Raw genomic sequence first — 26083 nt, forward strand, 5'->3', positions numbered from 1 at the left:
CCTGTAGTCCCCGCTACGGAACTGTGAGTCAATTAAACCTATTTTCTTCATACATTACTCAGTCTCAGGTAGTTATTTACAGCAGTGTGAAACAAATTAATACAGAAAACTTCTCACAGCAAATATGACTAGGAGGGCTCAGAAATCTTATAGTCATGGCAGAAGGCGAAAGGGAAGCAAGCACCTTCTTCTCATGGTGGCGAGAGAGAGAGAGTGAAGCGTGAAGTGCCACACATTTTTGAATCATCAGATCTCGTAAGAACTCACTCACTGTCACGAGAGCAGCAAGGGGGAAATCCACCCCCAATCCAGTCACCTCCCACCAGGCCCCTCCTCCAGTTGGACATGAGATTTTGGCAGGGACACAAATCCACAACACCTCGTTTTCTTTCCTTTGTATTAACAGCTTTACGGAAACAAAAAAGACAAAGATTAGCTATGGCTAGCAGCTCCCACACCCAGGACATGAGTTATGAGTACTGCCAAGTTTTCTGTCCACTCCCCTGGTCACAAGAGAGTGGAAACACTAAACTACCCGAGCAGGCAACCAGTGTTCTGCAATACAGAATGATCAGCATGCCGGGATTGCCCAATATGTGAGAGAAACACAGCATCCCGTAAAAGTGCATCTATCACCTGTAAAGCCTGAGTTACAATAAACAGAAGATTACAGAAAACAGACAGGGGATGTAGACTCTCATTCCCCAAGGGTAACTGATTGAAGAAAACTTCCTACTCAATAGAAATGCACAGAGAACAGAGGCAAAAAATTATTACAGATACAGAAAACAGTATTTGATTAGAACTCAATTTTTTAAGTCAAGGCATAGATACTTATGCAGAGAATAAATTTCTCATCCATTTTTTTTCTTTTCTCAGATGGAGTCTTGCTCTGTCGCCCAGGCTGGAGTGCAGTGGCGCAATCTCGGCTCACTGAAACCTCCACCTCTGGGGTTCGAGTGATTCTCCTGCCTCAGCCTCCTGAGTAACTGGGATTACAGGTGCCTGCCACCACACCTGGCTAATTATTTTGTATTTTTAGTAGAGACAGGATTTCACCGTGCTAGCCAGGCTGGTGTCGAACTCCTAACCTCAAGTGATCCACTCGCCTCGGCCTCCCAAAGTGCTGGGATTACAGGCGTAAGCCACTACACCTGGCCAAATTTCTCATCAATTTTTGAAATATTTCTTTTGCCTGATTTGCCCTGGCCAGAACTTCCAATACTATGTTGAATAGGAGTGGTGACAGAGGGCATCCTTGTCTTGTGCCGGTTTTCAAAGGGAATGCTTCCAGCTTTTGCCCATTCAGTATGATGCTGGCTGTGGGTTTGTCATAAATAGCTCTTACTATGTTGAGATACGTTCCGTCAATAGTCTGCACTTTGCTCATTTAGTCTTGAAAGGTATATGCATGAAAATAATAAAATCTCTTACAAACTGAACCACAAATATTGAATTTTCTGGGAATATTTTGTGCATGATTAATCAACGTTGAAGAAACCATGTGTTCACGTAGCTCCAAATATCAGGAAAATCTCAAGAATAACTTGATAGGGATGTATGTTTTCTCATATACCAAGTAGCCCAAAATAAGGAGTTCAGTGCAGACACAGATGCTTATACTTGCCCATTGCCAGGTTCGTGCTCTTTGCAGCCCTTTATCCTGCCATCCTTAGACTACTGGACTTTGTCTTTATACTGACTGCTTAATGCCTACAAAGTGGCTGCTGTGTCTTCAGGTGTCATGACCATATTCCAGGCAGAAAAGAAGGAGAAGGGGACAAAAATAAATAGAGTTATGCTATTGCCTTTATGAACCAAAGAAATGGGCTTTTTAGCTTTTCTAGCCTCTATAATGGGGGCAGCTAAGAAAGAATAGGGATTGAGAGGAATTCATCCGGTCAGCCTCAAAGGAATAATGTCAATTCAGCATCATCCTCTTTAAGAATTTACAAGAATTAGCTGATTTAAAAAAATTCAGTTTCTTCTGTGGGATATTATAATTTTTGCCTGATACAAAGTGACTCACTTTTAAGTGTTACTACTACTGAGAGTGAATTGAATCCATATATAAGACTTTTATAAAAACAACAACCTTATTAAGACAATCTGCAAGAAATTAAAATTCACCCTTATAAAATGTACAGTTTAGCATTTTTTGTATATCCCCTTTGCTGTGCAACCACCACCATTATTTAATCCCCTAATATTTTCATTACTCCAAAGGATAGCCCATACCGAATAGGTCCCTATTTCTCCTTCCTCCCAGTCTCTGGAAATCAGTAGTATACTTTCTGGCTTAATAGGTTTGCATAGTTTACAGATTTTGAATTAATAGAATCATACAATATGTGGCCTTCTGTGCCTGACTTTTTCATGGAACACAATTTTTCAAAGTCCATCCATATTTTAGCATGAATCAATTTGTCATCCCTTTTTCTTACTGAATAATGCTTTATTATGCAGTGTGGAATATGGATACGTCATATTTTATTTATCTCTGCATCAGTTGGTTGGCATATGCTTTGTTTTCTCTTTCTAGCTCTTATGAATACTGCTGCTTGAACATTTACATATGTGTTTTTATGTGGACATACATTTTCATTCTCTTGTGTCCATATCTGGGAGAGGAATGGATGGGGTCATGGGTAACTCCATGTCTAACATTTGGAGGAAGGGACAAACTGCTTTTTAAAGTGGCTGCCCCAGGTTATGTTCTTACCAGCAGCGCATCAGGATTTCAATTTCTGCACATCCGTGTCAACACTTGTTAAGGACCATCTATTCAATTTTAGCCACCCTGGGTGTGAAGTGTGACCTCCTTGTGGTTTTGATTTGCTTTTCCCTAATGACTAATGATGCTTCCATGTGTTGAGTGGCTATTTTTATATCTTCTTTGGAGAAATGTCTATTTAGACACTTTGCTTATTTTTTTAATAGAGCTATTTGTCTTTTTCTTGCTGAGTGCATATTCTTTTAAAGTTTCTTTGGAGGAAGTGCTTACTAGCTTGAGCAGATGGAGAAAAATAACTTGATGGGTATAAATTAAATATGAATACCTGAAAGATGCTTGTAAACTACACCTGCATCTCCCTTCCCAGCCAGGATGAATTCTTTTGTAACATCAATTAACTTTTCCTTCTGCTTTATTATGTTTATATTCTGCATTTCTATATTGTATGTTAGAAATGTTAAATGTCATTCAAAAGTTATTTTAATTAACAAGAAATGGCAATAATGTGTCTTTTGTCTTTTCCTCATAGGGATGAGAAAATGGAAGGGTTATCCTTGTTTCTGCCACATAAAAATTCCCAGAACTTTACACAAGTTTGTAAATGAAATCTAGCTTTACTCCTGTATGCTGAAATTTAAGACCCACTTTCCTCATTCCACCTTCTGTGGTAAGCTGAAAGAAACTGCCCTCTTCCACCTCCTTAACATCTTATTTTTGTGGTAAATGCTAGGGATGACATTTGTGATAGCTACAGAGAGAGCCCACTGAAATATAAATGAGAACAGGGTCTCTTTTGCTATTTAATGGATAAGACCAAGCTTAGCGTACTCACCATAATTCAGTTCTATATTATTCTCATGTAGTTGGTTGATTTGAGCTTGTTATTGCAGTAATGAACAAGAGACGTAGAACATCAAAGGAAGAAAGGAGAGCATTTAATGTTTTATTTAGCGCGATCCCCGACCTGAGTAGGTTTTGATTAGGGAAGCAAAATTACTATTTGCGTAAGTTGGTTCCAGAATTTATTTATAGCCCTATCAATGGATGACACCTCTTGTTGATTGAAAAGACCTAATTAATGGTAATTTTTATTAGAGGAAGATTGCGAATTATTGATTTATATTCTAGGGTAGCTTCTTCCTGACAATAATTGCAGCTATATCAACCAAGCCCCTTCTAATGCGTTCCCATATATGACTCAATTGCTCACCCACAAGATGCACATCCAGTGGTAGGGACCCTATTATTTTTTTCCAGCATGAAAACTATGCTGACGTATCCCTCAATTTGTCAAGAGCAACAGAAACAGGCACCCCAGGAAAGGGCAGGAAAGTCTCTCCTGCCTACCAGAATTCAACAAGGCTGCATTTGGAGACAAGGGGACCTTGACGTTAGCGTTTGGCATATGCATGTGGTCTGCACAGTGAGCCAAATAGGACAGAAACGAAAAAAGAAATGCAAGAGACTCAGATGTTGCAGCCAAATTATGGGACATAGTTTTTTATTTATTTATTTATTTTATTTATTTTTTTTTTTCAGACGGTGTCTCGCTCTTTCACCCAGGCTGGAGTGCAATGGCGCGATCTCGGCTCACTGCAGGCTCCTCCCCCCGGGGTTCACACCATTCTCCTGCCTCAGCCTCCCGCGTAGCTGGGACTACAGGCCCTGCCACCTCGCCCGGCTAATTTTTTGTATTTTTAGTAGAGACGGGGTTTCACCGTGTTAGCCAGGATGGTCTCGATCTCCTGACCTCGTGATCCGCCCGCCTCGGCCTCCCAAAGTGCTGGGATTACAGGCGTGAGCCACCGTGCCCGGCCTATGGGACATAGTTTTGATCCTTGAAACCTATTCCCTAATTCTTATTTACTATCTTCAATGATTAAGTGCTTGACTTTATTTATCCAAACCCATTTTTGTAGCCACCCTCCCAGCTGAACCCGAGATTCTACCTGTTCCCCTGCAACCTAGTTGTTCTCTAGGACCACATCAGGAATTTGTGACCTAAGGCAATACATTTATCATCTCATGGTTTCTGTGGATTGGGAGTCTAGGCATGGTTTAGCTGGGTCATCTGCCTCGGGGTCTCTCAGAAGGCTGCCCTCAAGATAAGACCCGCAGCTGAAGTCTCATCTGAAGACAGGGAACAATCCCCTTGCAAACTCATTTGGGAGCTTCAGTTGATCTCCCCACAGACTGTCTTGTCCTCTCCCCTCACCTTCTTCCCTCTGCATAGCTTTGAGGATCTCTGTTGATATATGCCTCAGGTCGCTATTCTGCTGAAATCAGTAGTTCCCCAGTGGACTTAAAATAATCCATCAATCTCTCACCAGGATGATAAGGTCATTGTCCTGGCTCAGCTTTGCAACTTCACCTTTTAAGCTACCATTCCCTCCACATTCCAGTCCATGGAAACATCGTTTGAGTCCCATAAAGGTCCTGGCCAACCCTAATAGGTCCTCTTCTATCTAAACATTTTTTTCCCGCCTGCAATGTGGGTTTCTTCTCAGCCTTTAGAATTCAGCTCCAATGTCACTTTTTCCTGGACAATCCCTTTTCAAGTCTGCATTACCAAACCCTGTGCAATTAAAAGTCCTTACCAGTTTGAAGCTACCTCTTTATTTCCTTTTCTGATTGTTCACATCTTTTTTGGGGGGCGGGGGTCTCACTCTTTCACCACGCTGGAGTGCAGTGGCACAATCTCAGCTCACTGCAACCTCCCGGGTTCAAGTGACCATTCCACCTCAGCCTCCCAAGTAGCTGGCACCACAGGCGCACACCATCATACCCATCTAATGTTTGTATTTTTAGTAGAAATGAGGTTTCACCATGTTGGCCAGACTGGCCTTGAACTCCTGACCTCAGGTGACCCGCCCGCCTTGGCCTCCCAAAGTGCTGGGATTACAGGCGTGAGCCACTGCGCCCGGCCTGTAAAGCTCTCCTTCTATTTAACACTGTGTGCGTCCCACAAGCTTGGAAGGAGCCAGGCATGTAAACATCACTAAATAAACAACCCTTGGTGAGAGCAAGTTTAAGAAAACAGACATCTGAGCAATCATTTGACGCTTCACAGTGTCAGTCTCTCAGCTTTAAAATGCGTACCTCTTTAAAGAACTACAAGTGTCAATATATTCCAACTTAGGATACAATTTTTTGCTGACATCAAACAACAAATTTCAAGGTGAAATAGAATTTCAAATGAAATTTCCAATGAGAAATGTAATAGAGACTACATCAGCATCAGAGCTTTTACTGGACGTGATCTTCTGTGTGACACAAAACAGACAAACCCATCAAAAAGTGGGATAAGTACACGAATAGACAATTCTCAAAAGAAGATGTACAAATGGCCAACAAACATATGAAAACATGCTCAACACCGCTAATGATCAGGGAAATGCAAATCAAAACCACAATGTGATACCACCTTACTCTTGCAAAAATGGCCGTAATAAAAAATTATAATAATAATAGATGTTGTCATGAATGTGTTGAAAAGGGCGCAGTTTTACACTGTTGGTTGGAATGTAATCTAGAACAATCCCTATGGAAAACAGTGTGGAGATTCCTTTAAGAGCTAAAAGTAGATTTACCATTTGATCTAGCAACCCCACTCCTGGGTATCTACTCAGAGGAAAAGAAGTCATTATATGAAAAAGATACTTGCACGTGCATGTTTATAGCAGCACGATTTGCAATTCCAAAAATATGGAACCAGCCCAAATGCCCATCAATCAATGAGTGGATAAAGAAAGTGTGATATATATACATGTACCATGAAATACTACTCAGCCATAAAAAGGAACAAAATAATAAAATAATGGTGTTTGCAGCAACTTGGATGAAATTGGAGACCATTATTTTAAGTGAAGTAACTCAAGAGTGGAAAACCAAACATCCTATGTTCTCACTCATAAGTGGGAACTCAGCTGTGAGGATGCAAAGGCATAGGAACAATACAGTGGGCTGCGCTGGTGGCTCATGTCTGTAATCCCAGCACTTTGGGAGGCTAAGGTGGGTGGATCACTTGAGGTCAGGAGTTTGAAAGCAGCCTGGCCCACCTTGGTGAAACCCTGACTTTATTAAAAACACAAACATAGCCAGGCTTGGTGGCACCTGTAGTCTCAGTTACTCGGGAGACGGAGGCAGGAGGATCACTTAAGCCTGGGCGACAGAGTGAGAATCTTTCTCAAAAAAAAAAAAAAAAAATACAATGGACTTTAGAGACTCAAGGGAAAGGGTGGGAGGTGGGTGGTGAGGGATAAAAGACTACACATTGGGTAGAGTGTACACTGCTCGGGTGATGGGTGCCCCAAAATCTCAGAAATCACCACTAAAGAACTTAATTGTGCAACCAAACACCACCTGTTCCCCAAAACCCTATTGAAATTTGAAAAATAAAATAAAATAAAATAAAATGCATTCTCTGTAAAAAAACAAACAAGCAAAACCAGACATGTTCCAATTCAGGGTCTCCCATGCTATAAAGAGCTGAAGTTGAGAATAATATATTTGTGTATGCCTCTTCCCATCATTTTGAAGTGACTACCATGTTTTCCTGGAACGGAGTTTACGAGCACTAAATATAATCATTCTCCGATCAGTGGACAACATACTGGAAATGGCTCTAGTTTGAGAGGCTGAAATTTTCCAACGAAATATTTTGGAATTTCTCCTCCCCATTCCTCCCAGAGGACCTACTATGAATCCAAGGTTATTAACAAAATATATATTCATATAATGGTGTCAAAGGTTCTATTTCCCTGCTGATTGACAGTAAAATCCAGGTTGGGTTGGCGCTTCTGTTTCCTCTGGGAAGTGGAATGGAAAGAACTGTTCATGCAGCTGGAAGGAATTCTACAAAACCATAGACTCTTCCTCTTGACAGTAAGTTCACCTGTCAAGCAGCTCTACTCGCATACGCAAGACGGTGAGAAGTGCCTTAATTGGATTTTCAGGAAGATAGATGGGAAGTCATGCCACTTGGGTTGTCACTTCTTATTTCAACACACTCCCTGCTCACACCCTCCATTATCCATTCGGCCTTCTCCATTTCCACCTGAAATTCTTGCTGCCTCTCCTGACGCAGAGCGGATAGCACCACCTACTGGGACACTCGCGTTGCTTCATGGAACGTGGTGGCATTTATTTTATTTCTGTTATTTTATTTTCTGTCATTTTATTTCTGTTATTTTATTTCTCTGCTGCAATACTTCTTTCCGATTATAATATGATAAATAGGGATACCTAAATCTATTTATAGTATTCATATCCTGTATATGATATTCTTTTTTAAATTTTAATTTTAAGTTCTGGGGTACGTGTATTAATGATATGCTAATTCTAAAGCCCTATGAGGGCAAAGAGGAAGAAAGTAAGTCATTTATTCATGATTAAACAGCTGGAAAGGGTGGGACCTTGGAATTCACGTCAGGCTGGCTTCAGATGTGAAGCTTTTTCACCTATCACAAAATGTTGTCTCCTAATGAGGGAATCATTGTGTACTTCGCTTATATTGACACACTTTTCAAAGGTTCCTAATAAACTTCATATAAAGCATCTTTAATGGCTTAGGAAAACAAACTCCACGTGTGCATAATAGGTTAGACTATAGTGAGTATATATTAAAGCTTCCTACTGATCAAGAAAATTGGGAAAAAATCCAGTAACTGTGTTCCATGAAACCCTTGGAGAATTGTATGTTCTATTGTCTATTGTAGACACCTCAGGGACTACTCATCAACACATTGATTCCGGTTTACTTATGGCAGAAAAATTTTCTATTATACAGTCAGATTTTAGTACAATTAATCTTAGCAGCATATTCAGTTTTTGTCACTGGTGAGATTATGTTACCTATACATACACACATATATGCATGTGTGTGTGTCTGTGTGTGTGACACACATACTATATATTTATAGTATTTATTTTACACAAACACATCCTTAGCCATACATAATATACTCCTGCAAGTGTGCATGTGTGCATAAAATCTTAGGCAATACAAATAATACCTAAAGTAGAAAGTGGAAGCTGTTCATTGGTTTTTTTTTGAAGAGACAATATAGATGTAAGTGTAACCGGATTGTGGCGAATTGACCATGATACTATATATATATATATATAGTATATTTAGATACTGTATATATAGAGTATATGTAGTATATTTAGACACTATATATAAAGTGTATATAGTATATTTAGATACGATATATAGTGCATATATTTATATAGTATATATATTGTATATAGTATATATACTTTTACTATACATATAGTATATATATTTTTTACATTCGCAAGTAATGGCTCTTATGAAGCTGGGAGAATAAGATGAACATGAAGGGTTTGCTACATGGGTGTGAACTAATGTCTTTGATGGAGGCAGAATGCCATCATTCATGTCACTAGATAGGCCAAAAAGATGCTAATATTAAAAGACTCGTCACACATCCCAAGTATCCTCTTTTTCCTTATTAGCATAGACTTACTTTACTTTGAAATGAACAACATCAACAGATGAATGGCTAAAGAAAATGTGGTATATCTACACAATGGAATACTATCCCGACTTTAAAAAGAAGGAAATCCTGTCATTTTCGAGAACATGCATGAACATGCAGGGTGTTATGCTGAGTGAAATCAGCCAGACACAGAAAGACGGACACTGCATGATCTCACTCATATGTGGAGTGTATGAAAAAGCCCACTCATGGAAACACAGAGTAGAGTGGTGCTTACCAGGGGCATGGATAAGAGGAATGGGGTGGTATTAATCCAAGGATACAAAATTTCAGCTAGACGGGAGGGATAAATAATAAGTTTTGGGGGGAGAGATATGCTTATGAGCTTGGATCAATGAGTCCACACTGAACGCATGTATCGCAACATCACTTTGTACCCCATAAATAGATATGAATATTATTTGTCAATATACAATTAAAACATAAGAGAATCTGGGTGCAAGGTATATGGGAACAATCTGTACTACCTTTGCAACTATTCTGTCAATCTAAAAGTATTCTAAATAAGAAGTTTAATTTTTAAAAGTTAAAAAAGGAAAAAGATTGTGTTTCTAATTCCATGAGATTGTGCTTATCAAAGATCATCCAAGAAATCCCAGGGAAAGTAAAGGTTCATTTGGAAACATTGTTTGTAGCATTTGCAAGAGTCTGTCAGAACTAATATGCAATCGTTGTGTTTGAAAATAAAAGTTCGTGTGCTCTAGAAAGCTTTGTGTATAATTATTTTTGAGTGTATGTGTGTCTATATAGATAGGTACACTGGATATGTATGCATACAATATGTATCTATATATTATACACAATATATGTTTTTTCACACACATATGCACGCAGACACACACACACACACATGCACATATGATAGCCAGTACAAGACTAGAATACTATATTACAAGACCTTGTGTTTTACTCACTATTACACATGAATATATATTAAGGCTTCTTACTGATAAAAACTTGAACAAATTCCAGTAACTTTGTGTTCCATAAAACTCTTGGGAAATTGCCATAATGACATATTTCTCAATGTCATCTCTTCATCTTCCCAGGGAGATTATAAAGATGTTTATCGGGAAGAGGAAGAAATAGTAGAGAAGTAAGTGCAGAAGGGAGAAAGAAAGAAGAAAGAGGGAAGGACATCTTTCTCTCCACACCAAGCTAGGAAAAAAATATAATTCTCAAAATGGATAGAAATATTTTTATCTATCCACATCACGATGTGGCCTTGATGGTAACTTGGAAATTGACCAAGAAAGTGAATTTTGGTGACGAGTTACCTTGTCTCCAGGCAAAGCCTCCGTTCCCTCATTAAAAAGAAAACACATAAAATAAAATACCACAAAGTATAGGGTCAGACTGCCAAGTGGAGCTGGGGTACAAACTTCTTGACTCAATGATTAGGGAAGAACAAAATCAGTCTCTTCATCAGGTATGTCAGCAGAGTGCCTGACTGGCTTTTAAATTTTTAATTTTTATTTTGGGGGAATAATTATGGGGATGAAACTTTAGTGGTTTTTCTTTCCTTCCCTCAAGACCATGCACATCGTGTCTGAGATTCCCACCTCCCCACTACCCTGAACTTTCCCTTGTTTGGTTTATCTCCTCCTCTAAATTTAGTCCAGCATAATCTTCTCCACTTTCTCTGTTCCCTGTTTCCTTACGGTGCATCTGCACTCTAGATGTGCATCGGGCAGTTTCTCTCCTCCTACGGGACGGAAACAAGGCATAATCTTCTATTTCTGTTTTATTCCCACAGGCCCTAGTTGTGTGCTTGCTGTAAAGATGCCAAATGAACAAAGATAATTAATTTTTTTTTAATTCTGCCAACGTGTTAAGCAGAGTTCCTAGAAGTCAGCAGCATAGAGTTACGGCACCTTCGTTCTTCAAATATTACTTAACAGCAGACTTGAAAATGAGTCAGATGACCCTGGATCCTTTGAGATTTTTTATGAGTTGATGACAAATTCTCAAATCTGCAATTTTGTTTTATGTTTTACTGGACCCCAGTGGTGCAAGCTGGCCAAACGCTCTCCCTGGTGAGCAGATAAGCATGTAGAGATTGGGGGTCTACTGTAGGGTAACTTGAGCTTCTGCTGCTAGTGGAGGAGAATAACCCAAGGCAGCTGATTCTGGTCCTTGGCAAGCAGATGTTTTGCTATTATTCAGATACACGCTTTACAGGTGAATGTAACAAAGCCCTTTAGCACAGTGCTGCAAGCCTTTCCCTTCCCAGGTTGAGCGTGGATTTATTCCCACTGTTGACAAAGGAAGACTTCACTGATACTTATTTATTTTTTATTATCAGTGTATGATCTGGTAGTAAAAATATATGACCTCAAATATGCTGCCTTTATTTACAATTCTTCCAGAAAATGCCTTATCACTTATTCTTCAGCAGACTCATCTTAGGAAAGACCAGCTGTTAATATCATCATCCGTTCCACCAAGAAACAATGCACTTATGCTTCATGTTTTAGGCCGAAAAGTAGTTTCCCCAATTAGCTCAATCCTAAGTAAAGGGTCATTGAGGAGCTGCTATGAGGTGCATTTTCTCCCCTTTCCCCGTTGGGCACAGTACAGATCTCATGGTGTTTGTATTCTCTACAAAATGGGGAGGCTAACAGCTGGTTTTAGATTCAGGTAGTGCATAATACAAATAGGCATTCTGCATAAACATTTCCAATTTAGAAACTGTAATTCCCACTGATCTTTTTGTATCGTTGTCTTTGCAATGGGCTGGCGACAAATAGATAATAGTTTTCATTTGCACCTAAGAGGTGTTTGTTCAGAACTCAAGCCGCATTAAGCTTTCTGTTGGGTGCTTGTCTTTTCAGAGTGCTGCTGACATGTGTTCATTCCAATAAATTAACTGTCTGCTCCCAACTGAATCAGCTGGTTGAAAGAAGCTACCTTGCTGTTTTTAAACTGGGCTTGCTATTAGAAGAAAACAGGTGGGAACTTCCTTGCCTTCATGTCATTTTGACCCTCCATTGGTCTTAGGGAGCAATTACTAAAACCGACTGCAGAATTGGGTTAATAACGAAGTGTACCAGGTACACCCCCCACGCAACTAACTTCTCAGGCGATTTTGTTATTCGAGTTCGGAAATAAACATAACGATGCTTATCCCAAATGGGATGTGTGATAGAATGAAGAAATTGATCTGACGCCCAGTGGAGAAAGATGTAAGTGTGATGTTCATGGAATTAGAATATCCAGTGAGACTTGTTTAAAGGAAAACTTGTTTAAAGAAGATTTGTTTAAAGGAAAATGTGCTATGTGGACAGATGACATGGAATAATCCTATTATCCACTTATTTCTAATTTCTCCTCTCATGTGCCTTTCACCAGAGCTAATGGTATTCTTGGTAAAGTGCTTCAACACCTTGCAGCAACAGGGATAAAATCTAGGGGGAAGAGAAGAGTTGTAAAATCTATGAACATCCAACCAGCTCTTGAGTAATGAATAACTTTTGTCGATACTGATGGCTTATCCTGGATTTTTGATTGCAAGGAAAAGAGACTCATCAGACAAAGGTTGCTATGCAGACAACGTGCTCCTGTAATGGGGAATTTTAGGAAAACCAGGAATACGCCCTTCCCAGAGAGAACCCTCTTTCTGCATTTCCCTTCCTCTTCCTCTCTGGGGGATACAGTTTCCTCCAGATCATGTTGTCTTGCCTTTCACTTGATCCTGCTTCTAGAGCGCTTCCCAATTTCACATTGTCAAATGTCTCTGCCTTCATCTATACTTGAAACATGCCCATTCTGATTTCCCTTTTTATTTTTATTGTGGGAAGCTGCCATTGATCTCTATTATTATCATCATCATCATAAACACCATCATTACTTCTACTATCATTATTATTTTGTAAGGAAAACACTGAGTTTTTCTTGCTGAATAGCCCACAGACTATATCAATGAAGAAGAAAATGAGAAAAAGGCCGGGCGCAGTGGCTCACGCCTGTAATCCTGGCACTCTGTGAGTCCAAGGTGGGTGGATCACTTGAGGTCAGGAGTTCAAGACCAGCCTAGCCAACATGGTGAAAACCCATCTCTACTAAAAAATACAAAAATTAGCCAGGCATGGTGGCGTGTCCCTGTAATCCCAGCTACTCGGGAGGCTGAAACGGGAAAATCGCTTGAACGTGGGAGGCGGACGTTGCAGTGAGCCAAGATTGCACCACTGCACGCTACCCTGGGCAACAGAATGAGACTTTTGTCTAAAAAAAAGAAAAAAAGAAAGGAAAGAAAATGAGGAAAAAAAGCGTTTAATATTATACACTAAACCTAAGAAAGGAAACTACTAAACCTAAGAAAGGAAAAAAAAAAATAAAATGCAAAAAATGCGTGATCTGCCTCTATATTAAGATAGGAAATAAGTTAAAAAGGGTATGACATTGAACTATTTTCCCAAGTCCTATTAATTCAGGACAACTGCTACAGGGTACAATTGTGTGAACATTTGCCCATCGATGAAGCATAAAACTAGGATAGGCTCAAATTGTACACCATTTATTTGTTAAAGGGATTACTGTGGTATCTGTTCATAGTAATTATATGGTGGATTAATACAATAAAAGTCAAATTTATGCCACTATTTAGTAGAAATATTGCATTATGTGATGCTGATATTTTTGCCAATTTAAATAGGCCATAAAACATGTCATGGTAAATGGGAGAATTAAATAAAAGGCTTTCTATGGCATCTTGGGCTAGACAACAAGATGATAATCCATACGCTCTAGAAGTTTTGGCTGCAAGGTGATTGCTCATTCTATTAAATTACTTTTCATGGAAATCCAAGGTGTCAAAGCTCTGCAGAGGACAGAGGTAACTGCGAGATTTAGTTTACATGGCCCACAAGTGAGTGCCACGTTTCCTCTGAATTGTTTTCACAGTAAACACCTACATCAATAGCATAATTTTGAAGTTGAAGCCCATTGCTTCAAAATGAGAAACGTCAAAACCATGCATTCCTCTTATTAGCTTAATATTGGAATAGTATTTCCAGGGTCCATTTTAGACAATAACTGTCAGCTTACTCTTATATTTTAAAAAGGAAATATTAGTATTTTTTCTCCAGCATACATGGATCATAAGAGACTCACATAATTTGGAGTATTTTTGTGCAGACATGCTGTAAATTCTTATTTTGCTTGGTCACTCAAGTAATTAATTGAAAATACAAAATGTTAGCCCTCCATATTACAAACTATTTTCTATATACGTCTAAATTAAGGGAGACACATCTTAAAACATTAGTTTGTACCTTGTTTCTGCTAGTGCGTAAGATACACTTAATTGAGTTTGTAAAACAATTCCCTGGGTTGGAAGAACAAAGTTAAAACTTGTTATATAATGGGTCCCACTTAGGTTTATAAGACAATTGTGGCTAAAGGGTATAAACAGTGACCATGTATCCTGCTAAATTTCTTTTTCTCTCAGGAGCAAGCCAGCGTATAGAAATTTGGATTTCAGAGGTGGGGAGGGACAGGATGAAAAATACTGCACATTTAAAACTTAAGTATATGAATATATTCACACTTCAATGTATTCCTACTTAAATATTTGATAGATCTCTAAGGTGGAATCACTCTTCCTAAATGACAACATTAAACTAAAGTTGTTGGGTTGGGAGGTGGGGATCTGCCCTCGGTCTGCCGCTGAACGTTCTTCTAGTGCTATTCGAGGACAGAAGAAGGCGATTCTGAAGCAGTCAGGGAGGGAGATAATGGTTTCTTCCATTGCCCAAGTCTGGAGAAAAGGGGTTTTGTCTGTGGTCTGATGGGGATGACACAATGCATTGGGGATGGTGGGGTGATGATAATAGCCACATATTTCACAAAGTGTGTGCACTGGTCACACAGGTCAGGCAGTCCATGGACATCGTTGGTCAGGAGCAGATGTCCTGGGGTTTCATCTCATTCAAAGAGTGCTGCTTTTGAAAGCCAGTCGTATTTAATGCATTTTGGTGTACATTCTATAGCAATCCAAGCCTGCTTTCTCCTATGCTAAGCATTATTCACAACGTTTCCGTGGGCACCTGTATCTCCTTTGTGCTCTCTAACCTTAATCTTCCAAGTTCCATGAGCTCTCTGTGTGCATTCAGGTGAGACGCAGGCAAAACAAGGGTTTTAAAGTGCCATTTCAGCACAAATGAGCACAGGGAAAAACAAATCACGAGTAAAGTAAAATCACAGGTAAAACTGAGGAACTGTGTTTTAAACGGGCACTCTACAAAATCTATAAGCACTCCGAATCTACTCTGTGTTTATCAGTGCATATATGTGTGTCTGTGTGTGTACATGACGAGTTTTAAGATTTAAAGCTATCATTGTGCTCAAGACATGGAGAGATTACAGTGATTTTTTTTCTTCCCCAAAATGTCTACAGGGAGGCATATATTTCTCCAGTAACTGTGTGTGTTAGAGAATAGTTGACAAGCACATGCTTTTAAAAGCAAAACGATATGATTGCGAACACTAGGTATTTTATATTCTAAGACTGCAACCCTGAGCAATTCATTTAATCTTCCGTACCCCAGTTTCCTCATATGTAATATGAGACAGTCGACACCCTGGGACTGGTAAAAGGATTAAATAAGGTAATGCATATAACCTATGCAGAACAACACATTTTGATGATTATTTGAAAGTTTTAAAACAAGTCATTGCTCTGTAAATGGTTGACTCAATGCTTTTAGAAAATCTCTTAAGCGTTTGTTTGAAAAGTTTGTCTGTATGTAATGCATATCCTTATGAATTGTTATGTTCTTTTCTATTATTATAATTTGAAAACTGTAATTGCTCTACTAGAAATAACACCTGAAGCCCAATAACACAGGCAGCCCAAGCATGTTAGTTTGAAAGCTGTGTTCATAATGTATATCCTCGTAGAAAGAGATGTTGCATAAAAATGAAGCTAATACCTGAGCCCACAAAAAATTGATTCGACCAGTTGTACCACTGAAGCATAATAATGGTTCTAATATTCAAAATTAGGCATCGTTTGATTTCTCAGTTTTTATGGGAATTTTTAGGGTTATATTTTGGGATGCCAAAAATACATCTCCCCGTTTCCTTTCTTCTGAGTCCAAGGCCCTGTGTTTAGAGCCTGGGGCTGAGAAAGGTTTTTCTTTTGGGTGTCCTTCCAGCTGTGGCTGTTGGCAATTTGTCTTAGTCTCCAAAGACTCCCTATCCAGCCCGTTTAGGAACCAGTGACCTCAAGAACTAGTCTGAACATTCACCTTTACTAAATGTCACCTGTTAATTCCAGGTAAGGTTTTCCCCTGGCTAATTTATCTCATTTTCCCTAATTCTCTTGCCTCTAGAGGAAACAGGATTATTTGTGGGTGTTCTAAGTATTTACACGGATGGTCATTCTAGAGAAGGGTAGAGTTACAGTGGACTTTTTCCTGTATCCCCATTTCTTTCAATATAATAATGAGAATTTGCAGAGAAAGTGTCACTTTCACTTCCTTAGCATAACCTAGATTTTTTTTTAACCAGGTGGCCTGAGAGATGGGGCATATGAGTACATATTCTGGAAGTTCTGAGAAAGAACAAAAAAAAAACAGCCCTCATATCTGGCTGCTGGAACTAGCCTGCTAATTAATGGCTAAGTCAAGGTGCATCCGGCTGCACATAAAAATAATTGAAAGAACTTCAACATCAGAGGAAGGCAGCCCACAGCCAGCATGGGATGAGACAGAAACAAGAACAATTTGTAACCACTAAAAACGACCCCAAATCCCCTTCTCTTCCACTGCTTATTTTTACTGAAGACAATGCTAGTCATGCTCTGGTCCTGTCACTTTCTGGCTAAAGGTTATTGACATGCCCATTATCCTGATAGCAACCAATCCAGGAACAAGTTCTTGCCCCTCTTAGCATTTCTAAAACAACCCAGTCTAAGCCCAAACCCTTGACCAGCCCTTCTGAACCCCTCTCCAAGGTAGCTCATCGTTCTCCTTGTATGCCCTCCCTCTGTTGAAACAAGTTCCTAAACCCAAGCTTAACTTCAGATGCGGTTCCAGGTGGTATTTGATGACTGCGCCTAATCAGTTCTGGTACATGCAGCTATAAAATGATGCAATGTTTTCATTTTTTTTTTTTTTGCTTTCTTATTATCACTGTCTCCATCAAACAGATTGCTCTGCCTCCTTAATGCTTTCCTTGCATCCAGAGCCCTCTCACTCTGATACAAACTATCCTCAGGGTTACTTCTAAAGTGGACGGTTCTCCATCCTTTGCAACCTAAAAGAGTTAGGGTTAGTTGAGAACCGGCAACATGTGCACCACTTTGAGAGCTCGTTGGAAATGGAGACACAGGTTCACCAAACCACAATTGAATAAGGATCTGCACTTTAAGCAGACGTCCTACGTGTTCCTAAGAACGTAATTTTTGAAAATTACTGCTAAATGTCCCAGCTACACTCACACACCACTTTGGTGCAATCATTTGGCGTCTCCCTGACTTTGGGACAAAGCCCAAAGTCCCTGCCTTGCCTTTGGAGGTTTTCTATCAGCCAGTTTCTTTCTGCCTCATATTTCACACCTTTCTTAAAAAATACCTTGTATTTTTCACCCGCGATGCAGGAGCATGGTTCCCCAACTTCCTCTGTCTTCTCACTTCAAAGGTGTGGAATTCTATCCTCCCCACAACACACCACCGTCATTTTTTCTATGGAGTTGGAAAGATCTGGCTTAGGTTTCTTCCGACGGAGTATGTTCCCAACCTTCCCAGACTAGGTTAAGGGCAGTGTCCAGACATTTCTTGGCACCACTTCTTAGCATGGGTGCCATCTCCATCTCCAGCACCCCCTGCCTCTCCTTGCTTCTGTGTTTCTCTGCCTTCCCCTTGAGTTTCTTGGTGTCAGAAGTTTTTTCTTCAGTTTTAACACCAGCCCAGCACAGGGCCTGGGACAGTGGAGATATTCAGTAAAGGTTTGTTGAATGAATTAATGAATGCATATATATTTTTAGCATTCCTTGAGTTATTCATAATGAACAAGAATGCACAGTCAAAACAAGAGTGATTCTCGCTCCAGGTGACATCTGCTAAAAATTCGACTTTGAATGCCTGAAGATGACATTCAATCAAGTATGTGTAAGTATATACTTATGTGTGTATATACATGTGTTTATATGTGTTTAATGCAAATGCCATTCTTAGAGATTTAAGTGCATGCGTATCTATGAATATATCTATGTAAATTATGTATCTGTATATATGCATGTGTGTCTATGTGTGTGTATATTCAGTAATGGCCCTTTTCCAAGGGGGATGCGTTCAAAACTCAGTGGATACCTGAAACCACAGATAGTACCAAACCCTTTATACACTACGTATTTTATTATATATACACACTTTTGATAAAGTTCATAAATTAGAGGCAGTAAGAGATGAACAATAACTAATAAAAGAGAACATTTACAACAATACACTATCATAAAAGTTACGGGAGTGTGGTCTCTTCCAAAATAGCTCACTGAACTGAACTCACATATTTTTAGACCACAGTTGTCCATAGTACCTGAAACTGCAGAATGTGATTCCACAGATAAAGAGAACCGATGTATTTTATATGTAAATATATACACACACACACACACCCAGGAATATATATATATGAGCACATTAAATGTGTTGTGGATGTGTGTGGATGAGTGTGTGTGCACACATATGAGTGTGTGTATATGTTTAATGGAATTGGCATCTTCAGGAATTTAAGCATATCTATGTATATATTTACATGTGTAACATATATATGCATATATGCATGTGTGCATATACAGTGTATGTAATGCACATATGTACAGTCATGCACCACTTAACAATAGGGATCAATTCTCAGAAATGTATCGTTAGGTGACTTCATCATTGTGCAAACATCATGTTGTGTACTTACACAAACCTCGAGGTGCAGCCTACAGCACCCCTAGGCTCTATGGTAATAGCCTAGTGCTTCCAGACTACAAGCCTCTACAGCATGTGACTGGAGAGAAGACCCTAGGCAACCGTAACACAATGATAAGTATTTGTGTATCTAAACATATCTAAACATAGAAAAGGTACAATAAAAATGTTATTATAATCTCATGAGACTGTCATCATGTTATTTGCATTTATCCAAAATGTTGTTATGCTGTGCATGACTCTATACATAATGCATATATAGGATATGTACATGTATATACATATATAATGTACACATAAATGTACATATATGTGTATGTGTGTCTATGTATTTCTCCTGTGTGCCTTCACAACACGATTGAGGCAAACAACATCTGAAGAATTTAGGAGTTCACATATGTCAGAGAGTCCAGGTCCTTGCTATCTTCCTTTATCTGATACTTAGCTAGGATTATCACAGCATGCAGGGCCTTGGCTCACAAGTGTCTGCCATATAACTTGTTGGTGAAAAGATTTCGGCTATGAGGATATACTATCCTGTTATCCATCACGTTCTCCTGTCGAATAGGGGCTAGTTTCCTCTGAACATATTCCATTATGAAAGGGGAGCAATGCAGGTGCGTGCCCCTTAGGGCTACTGTGAATGTCAAATAAGATTGTGATGGTTGGATGCACAGGAAGGAATTGACAAATGAGCTCCCATTGGTATGACAGTGATTTTCTGCCTCTTGAGTTTCATTCAGTAGAATTTCTTGCTGTCACTTGAAGGCTTACTCACCTAAGGCTATTTGAAAGTGTTTTGTTGACCACAACTCAAAACACAGTGACGCAAGAACGAGCAGTGGTAGAAATAACAAATCCAAACACTCCGTTTCAGACAGTGTCACCTGAGGAGCTTCACCAAACAGCGCTTGGTTTTCCAAAATCAGGCCAGCAGAGACTCCTCAACTGTGCAGCTGGCCAAAGCTAAAGAAACTATCCCATTACCAAATGTATTTATCTATTTGTAGTCTGTATCAGGCGCATCACTTAGTTTTTACAAAGAAAAAGGCATTCAAAGAACAACAAAAGCAAATAAAACACACCACCTACCAAGAAAGAACGGACGCATAATTATTTGCACAAAGCATTAGAAAATACTGTGATATTTTATTATTAAAAATGCTGCTGAAAAGTTTATACATATGTGTCCGGCCATATATATCTTCTATCATTACTTAAGGCAAAATAAAAAACAAAATTGCAAAATAATAACCCAAGGAACCATTAAACCCTGCGTGCCTTTGAAGATCAAGAATAAAAGCCTAGGAAAGGATTTTTTTTTTCTTACTTTTTTCTCATTTTTTTCTTTTTTCTCTTTTTTATAGATAGCAAGTATATTTTTTCTCATAGAACTCTATGAAGATTCTATAACTTCTTTCCATGTAGAAATAAGATATCATTTAAGATGTACTAAATCACTTTTGATCATAATCCCCTGTAAAAGCTAAAGTTATTCACTTAACAGGAACTCTGTTTTTCCTTATTCAAATGGCACAAGCCTGACGCGTTACTGTACATATTGCTAGCAGGAGACAACTGGAAATACTAAACAAATACTGGAATTCACATTACAGACAGACGAAACCAACATGGATGCCACACATCACTTCCTTTGTAGTTTCACGGAGAGCCTATTTGTGGTTGCTCAGGTGGGGTCACACATTGCTTGCAGAAATGGCCTGATCATAGCTCTATGAAACAATGAATTCGGAATGAAATCTTACTATGACACCTCTCTGTAGGAAAGAAATGTTGCTTCACGTGTGCTAAGTTGAGATAATAATATTTCACATATTTATATACAGAGAATCACTCTCAAAGTTAACCCAAGATAAGCAATAGGATTTGGGGGTGACTTGTATGCATTTCTAAAAACACTTTTCTTTTTTCTAGAGGTCACTCTCAAAACACTGATATATCACTATAGTTTGCGTGTAGGGATTCAGTAATCAAAGGTTGTTATTGCAAAAGAGCCAGGCAGCTGGAATATTTTTATGGGGAATGTCCACTTTAGCAGAGAGATTTAAGACTGGATTTCTAGAATAACCCACAATGGAGCCGAGGGACATGATCTTCAAATATCTTTGGCTACTGTTTCTTGGTAATGCAATAATTTTTCAAAAAAGTAACCATTGCTACTATGTTTCCTTCCACCTTATAACACTCAAAACTTCCCTGAAAAATGAGAAGAGAAATGAAAAAATGACAAGCTGTTGGAAAGACAAATCTCTGATCCCTAGGTCACCAATTTAAAATGGGTGAATAATTTCCACTCAATGTCTTCTCAGTGAAGTTATCCTAATTTCTCAGAAAGCCCATGCAAAGCAGTTTTAATATTCTATCCTTTTTTCCCCCCGTTCTTCTATAATATTCACCGTTTGGTGACCTGATACACAAATCCACAAAAAGTGGTATTTTCAGACAATCATATGTTTGATCCCATAAATGATAAAAGATTTTTAAAAACCTGCTTACTGATAAATAAGGGACCGAGTGCTTAAACAAAAAGGAAAGACACATGTCTTCCTTCAATCTGATTAGCTAAGCTGAGCAGGTACTTCATCGGCCAAACCCTCCTGCAGCTGCTAGGGAACACAGAGCCGTATTTACTCCAAGGGGCATAGCCCCACCAAAGGCAAGCTTTCTTCTTTTTTTGGCAGGGCCCTGAAATGGGAAGCAACTCTTCCTAAACATATTCAAAGGGCCAGAGCTACAGAATGGGACTTGTATTTTTGTTTCTCCCTACTGATTCTTTGTGTGTGCATGTCTCTAATTTAACAAGCTATAAATACATTCCACTTTGGGGACCCATCTCTGTACTGCAATTTCATGAAGGCTAACACGTACAAGTCAAAAGTTTTTCAAAACAGTGGTCTCCTAAGAATGCTCTTGCATGCACCTGTGCAACCTGACGGGGGAAATAGGCCACACAGACCTTCTGGGTCTTCTGTGGGACATCACATCCGCCTACAAATGAGAATCTCATGTAAGAAAATCCCATGTCTTTGTTTACCACAAGTAATTAAGAAGAAAAGCCACTTTTGTTGGGGAGGAAACAGAGGTGATATGACTAATGTGTATATATATATATATTTATATACATACAGAGCACAATGAAAAGCACAACCTTGCTAAAAGCTCTTTCAAACTGAAAACACCAATAAAAGCTTTTTTTCTTGTTTGTCTGTTTGTGGTTTTTGTTTAAACTCACAGCTATATACATTTTTCTTTTTTACAAAGTTTCTTAAATATAGTTCAGGCTGGCAAAACGCCTCTTTGCACATAACCATACAGATTTCGCTGCATAGTCCATTCTTTTATTTTAATAATAAATTTCTACGTTTCCTTCTCTCTGGATTACAGCTCCATGTGCTGGGCAAAATCTCATTGACTCTTTCTTCACTTAAGGAGAGCCATCCATTGTGTGGCACAGAAAGAAATGTTTAAACTTCCATTGTAATTAAAAAATAGTAAGTGTCCTTGGCTGAGTTTCAGAAGTGTCAGCTGCTTCCATGATGTTGGAGACACCCAGGGCCTTGAAGTGGTGATGTCCTATCACACTAAACATCGATTGGAGTGGTAGAGATCTTCAAGCAGTATTTTAACAGAAATGTGTACTTCTCACATTTCATAGGGTCAGAAGTTGATCTCGTAATACTGGAAAACACCAATGACAAGGGTCTGCGGGATGGGATGACTGCCTTTTTGCATTTTTGTCTTAAGTCAGTGGGACAAAAACATTCCTGGTTTGGAGACTTTCTTTCTCTCTTTCCTTCTCTCTTTCCTTCTCTCTTCTATGTTGCTGAGCGGGTAGGGCAGAGGGATAGGAGGGGAAATACGGCAAAGCTATACTCTAGTGGTGGAATGTCCGTGGGGTAAATTTGTACTGTTTTGTCCTCCACTGAAGGTGTTAAAAGTGTGCAAAGGCTGCATCCCCGTCAGTGTGTTTGGAATCATGGTGATGGTGTTTGGCGTCATAAGTGGGATGTCATCTGGCGACCGGCGCAGCGTGAGGGTGTAGTCTGGCGGGCAGGTGAGCCTCAGCGTGTCGTGTGCCTGCAGCGACTCACACTCGTGATCGTGTTCCAGCTGCTTCATCTGCAGAGACATGATCTCTTCGTTCTGGATGTGAGCGATATCATTTGTGGTGTTTCTCTGGGGACTGGGGCGCCTGTGAGTCTCATGGCGCCTCTTGTCCTTTTTGTAGTACAGTGCCGCAAAAGCTAAGATGTTGAGGAAGAGGAGCGACGCCCCGACGGCAATGGTGACACTTAATTCGGTGGAATAATCTCGTTTGGTTTCAATGAGGACAGTTGTGTCCTCAGGCCCTGTTTTGTGAGGGTCCTTAGAGTGTTTGGGATTGTTGGCAGGAGTGATTGCTGGGCGTTTGGTCGTTGGCCATATCTTGGCGGGAGATCGCCGGGTGCCATAGGGAAATGATGTCATGTCTGGTGGAGGAACCTTTGTGGTTGTTGAGACATACTGGAATATCTCGTTCAAGTTGTGCAAATGAGGAACGAGTTCCAACCAGAAAGCCACTTTCGTTGCCCGGTAGTGATCTCTCACTCTGGGTTTCAAGCCAATATGCAGATAGAGCTGGTCTTTGGGATTATACTTGGACCAGGCCACTTCTTCAAAGCGGTTGGGTTTTGTGTGAATGAACTTGGTATCCTGAGGAACTGGTTGATTTGGATCACTGGGGATAGAAGGAAGAAAAACAGAAGGGTCATACTCTTCCACATGTGACATGAAATTATCTTAAACCAATAAATCAGGAAGTTACAATCTGCTCTTCATATATATTTATCAATGAGCACAAAGTATCCAAGCAGCAAAGGTACATTCTGCTTTAATCCCAGACCTGTCTACCATGTTGTCATTTCCTTTAAAAATTGCTCTTGTTTTTTCTTTTAAATATAAATCCTGATAGCAGCATTATGCAATTTTTATAACATGTTTACTATTTTTTAAGGCATCAAATGATCTTCAAAATAAAGGGAAAGAAGGAAAACTAAGTGTCTCTAGGAAAAATTTCAGTATTTCAAGTTTCGCTCTTTTTGAACTGTAAAACTCATCCAGGACTGATTTGCTCCAAAGGGATATTTGGCAATGTCTGGAGACACTTTTGGTTTTCGTAGACGAAGGGTCGTTCTATGAAGGGCGGAGGTGAGGGATGCTACTAAATATCCTCTGGTGCACAGGAGAGACCCCCACAGCAAAGAAGTTATCTGGACCCAAATGTTAACAGTACTGAGGTTGAGAAATTCTGATTAAGAAGCTACTGTCCAAGAAATGGGCATTCTCTTTCTTGCTCAAGAATTGCTTTTGAAGTAAATGAATAAATGTTGCAGTTTTAGCAATGAAAATTGATATTAACAGTCAAAATAAAAATAGGCTTTATAATTACAAAGTGTTTGTAAATAGACACATGCACCATGTGTTTGCTCTCTATTTGAAGGTAAAAAGATGAAAGCACACTGTGTTAGCTGTAAGAAGTTTGCTAAAATGGTACATATAGTTATGATGAGGTTAACATGTTTAAGATAAATAAGACACCCAGAAACAAGCTGAAGGCTGTTACAGATGCTAAGTTGTGCTTGGAAACCATGAGCCAAAGAATTATCTTATTATTATTTGCACAAGTGGGCACAGGTAGAAGGAGAATCATAAAAATTTGGAGATAATTCATGAAACATAGGGCCTTTAATAAACATCTTCGCAACCAACTCTTTTAGGATAACACTTCCCCTTCAAAAAACAAATTACCAAATGCTCATTTCTTACATTTTTTTATGGCTTGTAAAGTAAGCTAAAAAACAATTACGTCTTAGGGTTTATCTGTTATAAAAACGATTTGAGATTATGCATGGCAAAATGTTATGTACTAGTTAGCACCGAGCGTTGAGATGTGATGTGCAGACCCAGGCAAGCAGGGAGTTGCAACATCCTGATCAATGGCTCCAGGTGTGAGCTAAGGGCTATCTTCCAGGTAACTTCTCCTCGGCAGGACTTTTGTGAAACTGCCTCCAGCCATTGCATGGCCTGCATGGCAGAAGGCTGCAGGACCAAGGAAGATCATGTATCTGTAGCCATTACCAGACATTGTGCAGGATTCAAACAATATACTTGACCCAGAGGTGCCACACTTGCTAAAGGAAAATTTTATCCCCTCAGTCTGAGTCTGTGGTGGTGATAAAATAAATCATATCCCTGTATTCAACTTTCTGCAGCTCTGGCTAGTTAACAGCTGTGAAATCTTGAGCAAGTTTTCCAGCCAGTATTGGCCTTAACTTACTCCTCCACATGGCTGATGAGAATATCAGGGTTGGAGGTAAGTGATGAAGGTTGAAAGATAATGACAAGATGTCTGGCATATGGCAAGAACTCAGGAAATATTACCCCCTCTCTTCAAATATAAAAAATAGAACACCTATAATATTGCAAGGGAGGGAGAACTAGGGAGTGATATACTGTATATCAGAGTACATACTGAATTTCTATATTGTATACATTGTAGAGTGTATAAAAGTATATTGTATATTACATACTATATACAAGTATACTGCATGCCAGTTTATACTGTATACTAACTGTATACTATATGCAGTATATATATGTGTGTATGTCATGTGTATATATATGTGTATGTGTATATCTATCTATAGATATAGATATAAGATGTATAATGTAATACAGGAGAAAAAGAAAGTTGACCTCTACCCTTTAGTTGAATGCACACTAACTGCTGTGTTTTCACTTTACTAAGAGGGTGAGAACAAATATATATAATCTCATAGGTTCTAATACCATGAGTTTTCTTATTTACTGATAAACAATACATTTGAAAAGTCTTCTGCTTTT

General features: G+C 39.2%; 1 protein-coding gene across 4 annotated transcripts in view; it reads right to left on the minus strand.

Annotated features, from left to right (window-relative positions):
- Positions 1–20309: 20309 nt before the first annotated feature.
- Positions 20310–26083, minus strand: part of NLGN4X (neuroligin 4 X-linked) — a 340913-nt gene continuing 335139 nt past the window's right edge. For all 4 annotated transcript variants that reach the window (XM_003260986.4, XM_012500970.2, XM_030806413.1 and 1 more), the window contains one exon: positions 20310–23918. In XM_003260986.4, coding sequence (XP_003261034.1) covers positions 23069–23918 — 850 coding nt within the window. In that variant the 3' untranslated portion in view covers positions 20310–23068. The remainder of the gene's footprint in view (positions 23919–26083) is intronic.

This window comes from Nomascus leucogenys, chromosome X (genome assembly GCF_006542625.1).
Source record: "Nomascus leucogenys isolate Asia chromosome X, Asia_NLE_v1, whole genome shotgun sequence".
Lineage (NCBI taxonomy): Eukaryota > Metazoa > Chordata > Mammalia > Primates > Hylobatidae > Nomascus > Nomascus leucogenys.